The sequence below is a fragment of the Manduca sexta genome, chromosome 14, assembly GCF_014839805.1.
Source record: "Manduca sexta isolate Smith_Timp_Sample1 chromosome 14, JHU_Msex_v1.0, whole genome shotgun sequence".
NCBI classification, from domain to species: Eukaryota; Metazoa; Arthropoda; class Insecta; order Lepidoptera; family Sphingidae; genus Manduca; species Manduca sexta.
The window spans coordinates 6047363-6065194 of record NC_051128.1 but is presented as its reverse complement, the minus strand read 5'-3'; the positions used below and the strand labels follow the sequence as shown (position 1 = coordinate 6065194).

At 35.0% G+C, this 17832-nt stretch overlaps 1 protein-coding gene across 1 annotated transcript in view; it reads right to left on the bottom strand.

Moving 5' to 3' along the window:
- Nucleotides 1-3335: 3335 nt before the first annotated feature.
- LOC119189290 overlaps nt 3336-17832 on the bottom strand; it is a 27088-nt gene continuing 12591 nt past the window's right edge. The window contains exon 3 of the mRNA XM_037438478.1: nt 3336-3422. Within this exon, the coding sequence (XP_037294375.1) occupies nt 3336-3422 (87 nt within the window). The remainder of the gene's footprint in view (nt 3423-17832) is intronic.

Here is a 17832-nt window from a genome sequence, read left to right as displayed (position 1 = left end):
TTTTTACTCGACCATGCTGAGAGTTGCCAGACTTTACATACCTTTGATATTTTTATTTTGTTTACATTTCTAGTATTTAAATTTTATTTTAATCCGTTCAAAGGTCATTTAGTGTTGATAGATATGTAAATAATTATGAAACTGTCGCATTTATTAGTAACAATGAACATAAGACCATCGTTAAAATAACTTTCATAATTATTCTTCAGAGTACATAAACTCTAAAATCCTTTACAAAGACACGTTATAAAATACTAGAAGCTTTTATAGCGAGCGCTGGCCGTAGTGATAGTAATCAATTTGAAATCGACCATTCGACATCGGCTCTTGGCTCGTTTCACATATTGAACCTCGCCTATTTCACATGTCAATAGGGCTTTTGTATGGAAACCGCACAGTGGTGTGGCCAAAGGTGGCCTGAGCAATTAGCAGATAGCATTGCTTCCATTTCTATCACTTGGTGGCATAGATACCGCGCGACAAACTAGCAATACCATTTATTGATAGTTAATTAATTGTAATTATCCCGAATAAAATAGTATGTAGCCATGTTAAATACTAATTATAATAAATATATATATATATATATATATATATATATACATAAAAATCTGTTGCCATATGCATATAAGAGCATCACTTAAGGACGGCTTGACTGATTTATTTCTTTTTGTGTTCCTTATTATCAGGATAACGTCTCTATCAAAGAATAATATAAAAAAATCAACGGTTAGTTGGCAATGGGGACAATTTTGTATGAAATTGTTTTTCGTACACGATAATCTTCGAAATCACATAACTAGTTTTAATAAAAAAAATTGATGGAGTTTCATTAGTTCCAGCTTGAATCATAGGATAATTTTGGATTCAATTGGTGGCACTTAAAGGTAGTTCATAAAAAATACGGTCTGTGACACAATAACGTCTGACGGGTCCACTGGTTCAAAAATATAAATACCTAACTATAACAGTAACAATATCATTATTTCATACACATTTGTAATAATATATAATATATTTTATAAAATAGGATCAATAATCACTTAAACGCTGTTATAGCGAATCTGACGATAAAAGAATTTCAAAATTTGATTATATTTTTATATTCACTGAGCATTAATTACTAAAACTATAATTATTATGAGCTAGAACACAAGCTTAATTCAACCCCAGCAAATTGTGAATATAATAACAATTTTCTAAGGTATTACGGTCAACAGATTCTACAAATTCTCTTGAATTCATTAATAGACTCACGCAGCTCTCATCCGCTCATTATAATTGTTGTATATTTTCTTGCCTCCCTGATTTCGAGAACACACACAATTCTCGGAAAACGACTTTGATTTTCAAACTCTATAGATATTATTAATCTGCCTTTACCATTAAAAACTAATAACATGTAAAGTCTTAATAAGATATACTCATAATCTAAATTCATATTTCACCTACATGAGGCTGAAAATAGAGCAAACAGGCACACATCTGCTGGAAAGAACACCTTTGCCGAGCAATTTCTAAATGAAGATTTGTTTTGGTAAATCATTAAAAAACTGATGTTGTTGCTAGGATTAAAATTGATGTTTCTTGATACTTTATAGGTATCTTTAGACTTCAAATCTGAGAACGTGCCATCTCTTAGCCAATTTGTGTCGCTTACTAATAACATAACTACGCATTGTTATATCTCTACATAAGAAAAAAAAAAGAGTATAATCGTAATAAACTATAGCGCGTTTTAAATTGTCATTTTTACTTAAGATAGAGATTATAGTGCAATTTCATGCACAGTTTTGTATAACAAAATCTTGTTTGATGTCGCTACGATTTCTCGTAAGCGAGATACAATGTACCGCGACGTTTACCATCAGTGGACTCGCTTTGCGACGAGTCGCATTATTCAGAAATCCTTTTAGTAGCAAGTCCTTCGTACAAAGCGTGTTATTCTATACGTCTGTGTGTATCTGTTGTAACGCAAAGGCCTCAGTAAATAGGAGCGTACCTATTCACACCTATGAATATGAGTAACGAGTGAACTCGCCCGCGCCCTGTTCGATAGTACTAAAGATTAGTCGAACAGCTGACGGGTTTTTACTCTGAAAAAAGCGCGGGCAATTAAGCAATTTTTTATATCCTCAAGTGCAGTGTTCGTACGAGGGATTTTTTTATCACGGTTTTACGTTTTAAAAATTATTTTTTCGATCTATTTTAGACACTTGGAATTTATAATACAGTTATTGTTTGTTGGCAACGTTGTATAACCATGTTTTTAAAATATAATAAATAATATCAGCCCTATATTATATACTTGCCCACTGCTGAGCACGGGTCTCCTCTACTACTGAGAGGGATTAGGCCTTAGTCCACCACGCTGGCCTAGTGCGGATTGGTAGACTTCACACACCTTCCAAATTCCTGTAGAGAACTTCTCGGATGTGCAAGGTTTCCTCACGATGTTTTCCTTCACAGTTAAAGCGAACGATACATTCACCAAGAATACACACATGATTTTAGAAAAGTCAGAGGTGTGTGCCCTTGGAATTTGAACCTGCGGACATTCGTCTTGGCAGTCCGTTCCACACCCAACTAGGCTATCGCCGCTGTTTTTTTTTTAAATATATAATTACATTGCAAGAATTTGAATTTCATATTATTATTATCTTTTATATTTTTTTGTATCGTCAATAGTAATGTAATATCTGGCGCAATTAAAATTGCACGCGGTGTGACCAACCTTCAAGGTGGTAAGATCTCTCACAAGGTGCCAAATGAGTCATTCTTCAAGTTGATCTGAAAAACCTAATTCAATATAAAAAAAACAACGAAGTAACATCAAAAGATCCAGTAAAACCCGATAAAACCATTTCGCCATTTGAAAACGTGAATATCTCTCAAAAAGCTTCGATATTTGATAAATACGGCTCTGATGGAATATAAATTAAATAAGTCGTTGGATATCCACGCTGAGATTTTATTGATGGCAGTAATTTATTTGAACGGCACCCGCAGTCTGCTACGAGAGAAATATGAAAGGCATTACAGGCAAAAAGGCCTCTCCGAATTTATGAGCATCTCTCGATGTTTGATAACGTTCGAGTTTTCATGAGATGGTGGCAGGTTTAAGAATGTTCTCAATTGGTTTAAAAGCCCGGAAATCAGCTAAGTCGGACGGTAACGTCGATTTTTCCTAGTTAATGTTCTTTTAGTACAAAACGGAGACTGGTACGGTAGCAAATTGTTTGTTTACCAGTTCTGTATTAGGTGTGTACTCACTAACAGGTCTATCCTTCTTATAAGAGATATTATCTTCTCTTTATATTATCTTATATGATATCTTAGGTCACCCACTCACCCGAGGGCAATTGGACGTCTTGGAGCCGTCGGTTGATGTCGTCCGAGGCTAGAATCCTGTGGGAGGGGGCCTGAAAGAATATCGCCACGGTCAACCCTATCTGACGTAAAAGGGGACTAAAGGGTCTTTTTTTTTTAATTTCCTGTAATACGAACACATACAGAAATAATACAGTATTGTAGAGTAACATAGGCGTCGGGGGTTTCCGACCAGCCCCCCGAAATACTGGCTTACTGCGTAGAACAGGACCGCTCAGGTCCATCAGGGTCATGGGACATACATCCTGAAACGCGAGGAATTGGTGTGCGGACCTCGCCGCTGTTATGGATGCCAGCCGGGTTCAATGTACCGACGGACTATTGACACAGTATACTGCTGAAGTTTTTCCGGTAGAGGTAATGTTTTATGGTACACCGGAGCCGCCTCTAATGCGTCGATGAAGACTACCGCGGGGTTTTAGTCGGTATGCCGAAGTGCATAGTATGCTGGTAACCCTGACATACCCGTTTTGATTCCTCGGACTAATACAGGATCTTAAAAAGATTTTAATGCAAAAAAAAAGGAATAAAATTACAAAATTCTATAAAATTGTCATTTATATATTTAAGTTTTCTCACTGTCTCCTTTATTGTAGCGAATAATCCAATACAAGTTACTTGTAAATACAGTTTTACATAAAAATATCTTGTCTATATGTATACATGCATTTCCCTGGGGATAAACCGCATCGCAATGAGATCGTAGCCCGCTACACAGCGGATTGGTGAACATTTTACAAACTGCAAATCTCGATACTGGCTTGGTTTGATTTCTTTCTGCCAATTTGCATTCACATGATAAAGATAGTCACAAACTCCAACTGTTCAATACCGGTTTTCTTTTTCCAATTTACACGTGTTACAGAAAGCCCAAAAGTACATGTTTTGAGAAAAATGAACTCTAAATATAACAGATTAGAAACCTAAACAAAGTTATATAAAGTTTAGTCATCTAAAAACTTAGTAATTCTAGCTTGTGTTAAACTCTTTCGCAGTCATTTGTTTTACAAGTTCAAACAAAACATACAAAGGCAGGATGTAGTTAAAGCGTTTCTTTTGTAATTAATTTCCCAGGTGTGCTGTAAACAACTGCAGAAAACCCTTATTCAATGTTTACGTTTCCTCCGACGATTTCTTTCACGAACACATTAAATAGTCAAACATAAAAGTTGGGCTTAGTTGTCGCATATATTTATGTAGTAGGTCTTGGGGCTTGAGAATAAACATTGTTAGGTGGTAGATCGTCGTATACGGTTATATTGATAATTATGTACAAGTGGAATATCTATTATTGCCTTCTAGTACCTGTATGTATTATGGTGCGTTTTAAAGGAGGCACACTACCTAGTATAATTGTTGGGTTTAATAGACATAAAACCGAGCAAAACCTCTTTTTTTTATACGGCAAAGTGACCTCACTGCACTTGACGGTAATAATAATAATATCAGCCCTGTATTATATACTTGCCCACTGCTGAGCACGGGCCTCCTCTACTACTGAGAGGGATTAGGCCTTAGTCCACCACGCTGGCCTAGTGCGGATTGGTAGACTTCACACACCTTCGAAATTCCTATAGAGAACTTCTCGGATGTGCAGGTTTCCTCACGATGTTTTCCTTCACCGTTAAAGCGAACGATAAATTCACAAAGAATACACACACGATTTTTTAGAAAAGTCAGAGGTGTGTGCCCTTGGGATTTGAACCTGCGGACATTCGTCTCGGCAGTCCGTTCCACACCCAATTAGACTATCGCCACTTTTTTTACTTGACGGTAAGTGGGGTCCAATAGAACGTCGACTGATGAGAAATGATTACCCCTCTGCAGTCGACACAATGATGCCGGCCAGTTGGAACCGGATATACACATGCTGATCCCGGAGCGCGACACTTACTTGGGCCACTATGGAGGGTTTTAACACCTTGTGTACGGTGGTCGCTATTCAGGCGATCTTACCATCTTATGTCTAAGTACGACTGCCGCGGTTGAGCAAACGTATTGCGTCCGCCGTACAAAACTCTTCTGAGGTCCCGGTTTATATTTAGTTTTTTCCTCACATAAACTCTGTATAATATAACGATGTAATTTTATCTCAGCATATCGTGCTTCTAGCTATACAATATCTAGATTAACGACTTCATATAATAAAAAATATTCAATATGGTTTAGACTGCAATGAGAATACAGAATTTATCTCATCTGATAGTGATTCTACAAGACAAGTGTGGGAGATATTTTTGGATAATTATGAAATTCAATATTCACCTTTAATTATATTATAATGGAATAAAAATTTTGAATCTAAAATTTCTGTCTAAGGCTGGCTTGCACAACGACTTAATAAACATGTTTAGTGCTAAACACATTTAAAACTTCATGCTGTCACTGGGATTCATTAAGTGTTAACGAAGACAGCGCTATGATTAAAATATATCTAGCATAAATTAGTGACAGTTTATACAAGCCATCCTAAATTATTATTATTGGAAGAATTCAATTAAAACTAAGGTGTAATCTCTATTAAATAAAAAAGCTAATATATTGTGAATATAGTTTCTAATCAGTTTTATATAGATACTAGCTTTTGCCCGCGGCTCCGCCCGCGTTATAAAGTTTTTGGGGCTAAAGTTTTCCGTTACAAAAGTCACACTATACATTTTCCCGGGAGTCTATGTTCATCCCAGAGTCACAAACTGTCTCCATACCAAATTTCATCTTAATACGTTGGCTAGTTTTTTAGTTTAACACGTTCAGGCAGACAGATGCAGCGGGGGACTTTGTTTTATAATATATTTTTGTAGAACTTTTTAAGAGGAACAATCCCGTCATACTTCATCGGTGCATAACTTTAACCGTTTACGCAGCGCACGCAACGGAAGCTCTCAAAACATTTTCCCCGTTTTTGCAACATTTTTCATTACTGCTCCGCTCCTATTGGACATAGCGTGATGATATATAGCCTATAGCACTCCAAGACTAAATGGCTATCCAACACAAAAAGAATTTTTCAGTTCAAACCGGTAGTTCCTGAGATTAGCCATTACTGCTCCGCTTCTATTGGTCATAGCGTGATGATATATAGCCTATAGCACTCCATAAATAAAGGGCTATCCAACACAAAAAGAATTTTTCAGTTTGAACAGGTAGTTTCTGAGATTAGCCATTGCTGCTCCGCTCCTATTGGGTATAGCGTGATGATATATAGCCTATAGCACTCCACGAACAAAGGGCTATCCAACACAAAAATAATTTTTCAGTTCGAACCAGTAGTTCCTGAGATTAGCCATTACTGCTTTGCTCCTATTGGGTATAGCGTGATGATATATAGCCTATAGCACTCCATAAACAAAGGACTATTCTACACAAAAAGATTTTTCAGTTCGAACCGGTAGTTCCTGAGATTAGCCATTACTGCTCCGCTCCTATTGGTCATCGCGTGATGATATATAACCTATAGCAATCCACGAACAAAGGGCTATCCAACACAAAAAGGATTTTTCAGTTCGAACACGTAGTTTCTGAGATTAGCCATTGCTGCTCCGCTCCTATTGGGTATAGCGTGATGATATATAGCCTATAGCACTCCACGAACAAAGGGCTATCCAACACAAAAATATTTTTTCAGTTCGAACCGGTAGTTCCGGAGATTAGCGCGTTCAAACAAACAAACAAACAAACTCTTCAGCTTTATATAATAGTATAGATAATATATTTTTACAAAGTACAAAAAAGATACTTCCAAAATAAATCTCCGTACTTTTTAAAAACCTTTCTTGAAACCAATTCCATATAATAATTCTTAGCAGAGATCGCATTTTGTTTTCTTTTACTTCTCTTTTGCTAATGGATTGAAAGTGTACGAGACAGCGCATGTTTAATTAAAAATAATAAAATGAGCACACCTGATACGAAAAGAACGTAAAATATCGAATGCATGCACATAAAAATCCTTTTATTTGTGATGCAAGCGAAATAAGTACAAAATTACATCTTGATTAAGTAATATTTTAAACCTTTTATGGAGGCCTCGTGCAATACGAATATTGCAAATTAAAGCATTCAGTTGAATTTTTAGTACTATGTAATACAAATTTCAATATAAATTTACTGGTTTCGTACAATGACATTTAAAAAGTATTAAAAGTGATGTTTCATTTCCTAACCGACAAATTCATATTAAATATAAAATAAGCTTATGCATGTATGCCTGAAGGGGTAGCAAATATGCAAATAGTGCAGCCGCCCTTCGCCGAACTAATTTCCGCCATAACATGTTATATCTCTATCAATATAGCGATGGGTTAACTTATAAGTTATCCGTCTATTAGATAGAGCTACTCAAGTATGTTTATCGGATCAAATACTAATACATAAATTCCTTAGCTGCATAGTTACCAACTCAGTTTATCGAATTATTCCATCAATCCTACATGTAATTATTATGACGAAATGACAATAGGTTTTCAGCTGCTTTATTCCACATGAAACATATATGAACACATTTATTTTCATTTATATTGATAATTAAACTGTATTTGTGTAGTCTGGTAAGTGTAATTAGCTTAATAGGTACCTGAACAGTATTATTTGCTTTGAAGATCGACAAAGGATCTTTCATACTGAAGTGTGAGGATAGAGCCAATACTTTGTTGTGTTTTTTTTAAAGTATCAAAATTCTAAGTTATCGTTGTTTTGACTATAATATTATTTATAGTTTAGTTGTCGAACTTGTGGTCGTAAATATAGACGGAAAAGGCATAGAATTAATCCCCTTTTTTATGTGGCCCACGCAAACAAATTTCACTGGAATTGGGTATCAAATGAAATACAGAAACACAATATAACTGCGCTGCATATACCATTTGCATAAAACAATGCAGCGGACGGTGGTATTCATACATTTTATAGTTTTGTTGACCGCAAACCAGAGCGGATTTTCCAGTGTTCAGGAACGCCACTGGACCGTCATTTACAAGAGGTTTCCTGTTGACAGGATTTAAAATTTAACATTCAAAATTGTATGAAATAATTATATCACGAAAACATAAGCCGTACATATTAATTTTTATGTTGTCAATATTGTAGTATTGAACAATGGAAACAATTTCGAAGAGTCAATAGTAGTAAAAGTTTTATTTGATAATTATTATTCCATTAATTTCCGTGTGATTTATTTTGCTTTATATATGTTATAATTATAAAAAGTAATATCATCTGGATACCCAATATCGCCTTATTGTGACATTTGTTAGTAAATGAAGTGTGAAACATCCTTAAAGGCCCTTCAAGCAATAAATCAAAATTAGTTTTTATATCACATGGTTTCTGCACACTATTTTTAAAAGTGATTCTTTATCGCGTCTATTATTATTACAAACACACTTATCAGAACAATGTTGGGCTACCAGCATTTTACACTAGGAGAGAGTTTTGCCCGTTACTAGCTTCATGCGGGCTGGAGTCCATGTCTATTTATATGCAAAATATCGACTGAAATCTATAGTTTTACTGCTATTGAAATTAATATCGTCTATATTATAATTATGATGACTTGATAAATGTCGCAGGAACACGTTGGATGCAGACCGCTTTCGAGTGGTCCGTCTGAAAATTTTGGGGAGGCCTATGTTCAGCAGTGGACTTTATGTGGCTGATGATGATGATGATATTATAATTATGTATTTTGTGGTTAATCTTTTGTTCAGATGATCACGTGATACAATATATATTCTGCTTACGTTTTCTAATTAAACGCGTAACTTTATACCATTCATGACGAATTAATTACCAAGTATACCTAATTAAATACCGAGATAATTAATTGTTATATCTGTAATCACTATTCCTGTAACTAAGTGATTGTTATAGATAATACTAAAATAATTAACCGCAACTCGCGTCGAACGTATCTTGTTCACCTGGATTCTAGGTTCGATCCCGTGGTGCGACATTACGCCAGACCACGTTTTTTCCATTTTATATATATCCACATTTACTTTAATTAAATTTACTGCCTTGGTCCCGTAATTGTATTATGATACGACTGCAGTGCTGAGGTCTCGCGTTCGATTCCCGTGTTGAGGAAAGTTATATTAGGTAATTCTACTAAGAATCATTCTGGAATCTAGAGATATACCTACCCGATATGGCGCTAGGCGCGCCTAATCATGTCATGGGACGGACTGCACAGGGCGGAACGTTGGTGCAGCCGTTGTGTTTTTACCTACTCCTTATTGGATAAAAGGCATGAAAGTGTAAATTAAATAATAAAAAAACTAATAATTTTCCTGCAATTCGTTTACATAATGATTTAGAATAAATCATTATGTATGTGTTGTTTAGTGAGACATACAAATACCACAAGTTACAAGTCCCTAATTTGAAAATACTACTTGATGGGTTCTCTCAACGGCAGCAATACGCTAACTGTTGTAGAGCAGTAGACGCTTCTTGGATTAAGCCTTCTGCTTTACTATCTTTACGATCTTAGCCGTAACCAATTTGTGAGTCCTCAATTTTATTTATAGATCTTTTTTAAAAAGACCAGTTCCTTGCATAGTAACAAACGCCATTACCTTCTTTAATGAGAGCGATAAAACTTCAAATCTTCTAAATATAAGAATGAATAATGGCACTGCGTTCCTCAAAAGGAGTCATAATATGTTTTTCATTGAAATGGAAATATAATTGTTCCCTCTACAGCAAAATATGTCAAGTATAAATTAAAACTCAGTATACCCGTCACACATCCACACCAACGACCTCTATTGAACAAAAGAATGCATTAAAATTTTAGCATTCCTTGCCGAATGGTTCCACACAAAATGTCCAACAAAACCAGGTAATTTCATTCATAATAGGCGACTTAACGCGCTCTCGAAACAAAAGGTAAAAATCATTGTCATTAAGTTACATTTAACCTCCCGTGAAAAGTTAAGTAGATGCCATAAATTCTATTTTCTTTTAGATTTATAAGAAATAAAAAAGGGAATTCAAGAAACGTCCCCAAAAAGTTTTTGAAGAGTTTCCAACTTAAACATTAGGAAAGGAAATTATCGTCGCCCAGGGATATAATTTCGCGGGCTTTGTGTTCCTAAAGTTCAGCTGTGATTAGTTTTTAATGTAAATTGCTAAAGGAACTTAAACTATTCGGAAATTATTTCTTTATCTTATCATTAAACACAGGAAAGGTTGTTTATTTCTTTTTAATATCTACAATTTTATAAAATATAGCTTTCCATTAGTAATGGATGGAGGAAAGAATAAAGTTGGAACAACGTTTAACATATTAAACGTTGTTAAAATATTTGGTACGCATACACTGTTGAAAATTCAATTGTCTAAATTTCACACACATGTTGGTAGATTAGTTTAGCGACTGGCGAAGAATTAAGTAATCATATTATTATCTTGAATCAATACCTACTCTATTTGGACGCATAACATTTTCCATAACATAAAGTGGAGTAATTTGGCCGTGGATGATTAAAAAAAACTAGTCCTGATTTACAATATACTTACTACCTGCATAGCTTGATGTTTTTTTTCCTTTTTCAGAGCTTATCACACTCATTTCATTGTAAACCCATTTTTTTCCATAGGCAACCGTGCAATTAACACCGGGGGAGACCTACGAATGGGATACTGAAAGCCCTGGGATTCGCAACTGCAGAGGCCTGGTGGAAAATGGGGAAGGAAATAGAGAAGGATAGGTACTTTCTAGGATGGTCGGAGGGCAATTGTTCGCGGGCACTTTTGGGCCTCAATGTGAATGTAATTCCAAGAGATATACACTATATATACCTAACTGTATAACCTAGGGCCGCGGCAAATGTTCCCCAGTGAAAGGGCACGTATTCGATGAGAAGACCGAGAGAACACGAATTACCGGGACAGGCCAACTATGTTAGGTCATGTATTAAGTCTTATTGTTTTTTTTTTTGTTTTTTTTTTTATATTTATTCGGAAAACTTACAGCTGGATACTACAATATTAACAAAAAAAATAATAATAAAGAAGGCCATTTACAACATTTACTGAAGACAATTCCCGACTGCAAGCTGGTAAGTATACGTCACTAATAAGCAATGCCTTGTCTAACACATAATTAACAACGTGCTTGTTTACAAGATTGCGTGAAGTAATTGACATCTTGATGGACGTCACTTAGCGACAACGTTTCCGCCGCCCGAAATCGGAAGTCATATAAACCTTTTATTACATTTGCGTGTAAATATTGGCAAGGCGTTAATTCTGGCTTTTTCGTTTCGTTTTACTTGCAAGCCTTTTCTTATCGCTTGATATGAAGAATAAAAGATGAAAATAAATTTTATACAATTTCGTAGCTATTTTACAGTCAAAGAAGCAAGGTTAATGCTCTTAGATTTAGCTAAAATACATCAAAGCCTAAATTATATTAAATTTGGGGTTATCTAAAGACGTTGATGAAATCAAAGATTGTTATTACACAAGGAACTAAATATAGAACTATGAAAACTTACTCTTAAATATACAAATAAATCCGTAATTATCCATAAAATTCAAAAACGTATTTACTAATTTTTCAAAATGCGACGAATGTTTAACCTCCGTCTTTTGAAGTCGTTAAATACCTAACAGCTGTTCTTTTGTTTAATTAAACTTCCGACACACTAAGCGGGAATACACAACGAAAACAGCTTACCCGGTCAGAGATTTATCATCCCACATTAAGCTATGTTTTACTGGAAATATCCCTCAATAATTTCCAATACAAAGACTATATATTAGAACGCTATCAGCGATTCGCTACGAACGATTGTTCTCCGGATGTTAAAGACAAGATGTTAAAATAAATAAAGCGCCGCTCACAGCACTCGATTTCCGATGTACCGCCGCTTCCGTTCTACTTGGCTGTTAGAAGATATTTTCTCGCCTCTGTTGCCATATCAAAACTAAAAATAATGATTTAGCTAGAATTCTTTTGTGCCTGCAATTTTTATGATTGAAAAGTTTTGTAATTGTCATTTATTGTTATGATATTCTAAACTTCAGTTTAAGTGTGAGGAAGGCGTTTTATTTAACAAAATACTCGACATTTCTCGCGGCTCTGCCCGCGTCTGTCCTTGTCAGGGAAATAAATAAACAAAATGCATGTATTTAGTTTATAAATACACCTAAAATACTTTATCTTGAAGTCACAGATAGGCAGCGCAGTTTTATTCATTAGTTGATAGTTCAACGGTACTGGTTTTATTTTTGGCTTGCACGCTCTGTTGCCGTCCAAGTCGCGAAAGTTAATTAGAAACTACATCCTCGGAGTTAACATAAGTAGTGAGACACCCTATTAAAACTATTAACTAATCTACTTTGGTAACATTACTGCGGGAAGCAGATCGGATGCTAATAACCGTGTAAATATCTTTATGAATATAATCTGTACATTCGTAAAGCATTGATATTATATACACATCGACCTTTTATCAGAAATCAGATCATTTAGTGATCAGAGGTGTAACAAGGACATCCACTTATTGCCGTTTGTGTAATCTTCCCATAATGTGATAGGAGGTTCCATCGCAAATTCTAGGTATATCATCAGTATTCTGATACCGGGCAGAAATCCAAATTTTTGTTTTGCCCAACTTGGGATTCGAACGCAGAACCTCGAGTGAGAGGGCGGTTTCGTACAGCGTACGCAACACAGCTACTCCACCGACCCTGTCAGTAAGTATTGATATTATTTTGTACGTCTGGCGACGAACAAAGTGCAGTAAAACTTGCACTGCTTTTGATTTCTAAGTTTTTCCAAGATGAGAGTTCCGCTTCATATTTTCCTGGATAGTTTATATAGTATTCCAGACTATAATCTATCCCTGCGCCAAATTTTATCCCAATCCCTTTGGCCATTCTGGCGTGACTAAGCAACAAACATCCACCCAAAATCATATTTATAATAGTATAGACTTAATAAATAATTGTTGAAACGTAACAATTCAAAACACAGAACATTAAACTCTACCAGTGAAGAAATAAAATCGATATCTACACGTGCAGTATTATTTCATTTACATATGTCCAACGCCATTCAGGCCACCTCTCAAGCCTGGAGCGAAATCAAATCTAGCACAATTGCATCTGATATGCGTAGACAGCGTTCTAACGACATTGATTCTGGGCTCTGTCTATAATCCATATAGATTCAATGACGTTTATGTACGGCATATTTTCGTAAGACCGTGATTTTACGTGATCGAAAAATTTGTTTTATCTGGGGCAGTCTTAATATAATTGCATTATATCAGTTATTATTAACAAAATACATTTTTGGTGGTAGGCGTTATTTTATATATGTTAGTAGGTGCTGGTCATCCACAACTTATATTTACTTATAAGGATTTAAACTTTTATGCTAAGCGCTGCACTTTTATTACTTGTATTATGTATTGTATGCATCAGATGTGACAATCAACCTCTTATTCTTTCTTTCTTGAAACATTTTTTTATTAAGGAATATCTATGTATGAAAAGGTTTGTGCAGATCATTATTAAAAGGAAATGCATTTTAAGCGCTGAACGGATATGGATAAAATTTTGCACTCAGATAGTACAAATCTTGGATAAAATTACGAGGGCATTCTTATTTCAGCAAACGTAAATGGAGCCAAAGATAGTTAAAGAACTGCTAAACCTTATCTAACTTCCTGAAATTTAAATCTGACGCTAAATGCTTTAGCCAAACAAGCAACGGTAAAATAGTTACATATCGACTTGGAATAGTTTGTGTCTATTTGGTCAAACTTGGTGACATTAGAGTTTGTGCAAACATGAAATAGGTCGACTTCAGCCCGCATCTAAAGCAGGCGAAATTACAAGCGACTAAGAACTAACACACACGAGAAGTTTTGGGTCTGACAAAACACTGCTTGGCAATCGAGAGCGGCAATTAGATTTACGTACTGGGAAGTGTTTGAATGATTTAATTTAATATTATACCAGGTTGATGCAATTGATTCGCCTTTTAGTTCCACCTGTGAGGGTTAAAGGTAAATAAGTATTTGCAGGTTATTGCTAATTTTGTAGACTGTGCGAATGTTTTTACTTGAACGTAATTGTGATAATGTGTCACAGAAAAGAAAATATATGAAATATCTTTGTCGTTCCATCGTGTGTGTTATGGGTGTCTCATAAATAAAAGTCTAAAATTGCTGAAAAATACATTCCTTAAAGGTTAGCAACGTAATTACGATTTACCTGACTCTGTGTGTTGAGAGGTCCACCTCTATTCGTGGAGACGGAACGTGATTTCCAGATTGCGTTCCATCTATAGATTCCTTTTGTCCTTAAAATATGAAATATATTATGATATTTCTGGCGACACTTTTATACAATATTCAGTTACGTTTGATGAATTCAAAGAATGGTCAATCTCTGGATACATAATAGCTAACAGTTGCTGATTCAGCAACGCATGTCACAGGAATTAATTCTGCAGAACCAAAGGCGTAGACAAAGATGCAAATCGTGTATTCATGGCTTGCTGAGCACATTTACGTCCCGTAATAGAGGGCGAGAAACATTGGAAGCCAATTTCAGTTTGGGGAAACTGAGATGTTGTACGAAATGAAGAACTTACTAATTTGGATTGACCGATTTAACCAGCTTAACATCATTCGTTTATAGCTTAAGTACTGTATGAGTAAGGAGATTATAATAATATTCAAAAACAATAAGTACTCATGGTCATGTCGATATTATTTTATAAAATGAAACCACATACTCGTCTTTACCTTTATTAACACCGTAACCGAAATTATCCGTGAATAACGAATATATCCGTCAAAAATCGCAGTTCCAGTGTTATACTTTTCTAATGACTTTGAGATGTAGTACAATATGGCGTGCGTATGAATGCAGGTATTTGGTAACTAAGTGTGATTCTCAGAACAATAATAGCATATTTTCACCATGAAGTAGCAAGTTAGTTTTGAAATAGCAGGTTCGATTCTTGCATCAATACAAATGTATGTTTTTATATTTCTCTCTATATTTAATTATGCTATGATCCACAAATATGTATTTGTTTCCAGTTTGGGTGTTGTGGAACCGAAAGTAGCCTCGTAGTTTCTAATTCTCATCCTGAATTGTTGAGATGTATTTTTAAGTAGAATTAAAACTATGTGTAGTCACACATTTATTTTTATTAGGTTTTTTTTTATCTTACACAGACGCAATTGTGCACTTCATAGGGCGTATTAATGAATAAAATATACATTTAAGTAAGATCTCAAGTAGTCATTAAATTTAAGTATTTAATAAACCAAGCTTAAGTCGTTATTTAAGGGCTTCCTCTCAGCTGAGTCGCTGATGAATAAAAAAAATCAACTGACAAAATCCGTCTTATACTTACCGTCATACATTATACTCCTTCGAGAGATATGTTGTTGATATCTGTTTATTAAATAGCGACGCTCTTAGGATGCTGATTTTAATTTGACAGCTTCTCAGCTGATATCACACTTCAGTTAAATTGAGTTGCATATATAAATAAGGTCTTTAGAGTAAACAGAGTGTCTTGAGCATGAACAAGATTACCTCTAAAATCGTTAGAATCACACGCATGCGTCAGGATTACAGGGTAAACATTGTCGTACATTAACTGTGAGTAATTGCCAGCTTGACAACAGTGCGGTGTCGCTCTCACTTCGGTGCGCCGCAAATGTGGGCTGTCTACTACTAGCGGTCACAGATGCCCTTGCTGCCTAAATTCAGCCCTAATAAAAAAGGTTAAAGGTACAGTTTCAATGTTTGCGGTTTACGAACTTTTAATTATTAGGCTTAAAGTTCTATTTTCGAGGTTTGGAAGAATTTAACTATTTAAATTAATTAATTCAAAACAACGCAACGAAAATCGATTCAGTTTTCAATTTACTCCATAAAGAGTATTCGATAAAAGCAAATAGATGATTGTTCGATCCCTATTCAACAAAGACAACAAGGAAACATTCGCAATTTCGAAACTAGCATTTTCAAATCGATCCGATTTAAATAAAATTTTGCTCGTACGTTTCAAGCAATGTATCTCGCCTCCGATGCTCGCCTCACAATGCCCGAATCACTTGCAGCGGATGCTAGCACAAGTGCATTACACAAACACCACTTGAGTTCGTTATTGGCCGAGTCACAAGATCGAATCAGTTGCACCACATACAAACACTGTTCGTACCGGCTCTTATGTTGGCCGAGTTCGAGACATTGCAAACGAGACCAAACACGAAATATTTATTAGCTGGAGAAATGTGAGAATTTGTTTTACTGTGGAATTACTAGACCTTATTGGCATTTTCTTGAGGAATTGTTTCTTTAGGTATATTTGGGCTATTATTTATATGACTTGACTACCTTCCCCTCTCTTATACTGAATAGAACATTGATACGATATATGGACTCATTTGAAAAAACCGGCTATACTAATTAAAGTAAATAAAAGTATATTAATTGTTTTACTTGCTCGAAGGATCCTATGAATAAATTATATTCAACATCATAAAAACATCGCAAACCCATTGAAAGTGTAATAAAAGAAACAAATTCCGAACAAATAAAGAATATAAATGGGCTCATGAAAAAGCACCTTGAATTCGTTTAAATTAACCACAATACGACCTATGATTAAATATTTAAAGTGCCCCACGCTTCCCGTAAATCCATTAATTGTAAAAATACATGACTGACCTATCCGCAATTTCAGACATCAAAGCTTTTGACCAGACGGTCCCCGCAGTCGGCAGTAATAAAACGACTTGTAATCACATAGGGCATGTCTGTACCTATATACAAATTAAGTTAAATCCCTACATGGTTCTGAATTCATGCCAACGTTTTCGTAGGTACACAATTTTGACATGTTAACAATAATTTCGAATTTTTAATTAGGCAGTGTTGGGGAATTGTGTGCTGAGTTTGGAAAGATGAATTTAAATATCGTTTGCTTTGTAATAAATTGTAATAAAACAAATATAGATATAATAAAAACTGTTTATTTTTATGACAATCGAATTATACAGAATAACCATTCTTTTTCAGGATTCGAAAGAACGATTCATAGAAGATATTTTCTTTAAACGACCCGAATTGTTTCGAAAAAGCCTTAAAAATAATACCATAAACTTTATTATTAAGCAATCGTATTTTTAACGAAATTGTCGAAACTTTAACTTCACTAGTGTGGAAATGCTTTGCGGAAGTTGCAAGAAATATATTTGTGAACATTATTACATGACACCTATTGCGTTAATTTAGGGTCTGCTTCATAACTCCTGTTCCACATAAATGTATAAACCAGCCAAATACAAAATTTTTCACTCTAATCTACGCTACCATTTAAATGATCATAAACTGAATACTATGTACATTTGCTGTTTAATATGATAACTGTCAAATGATATGAAAATTCTGTAATAG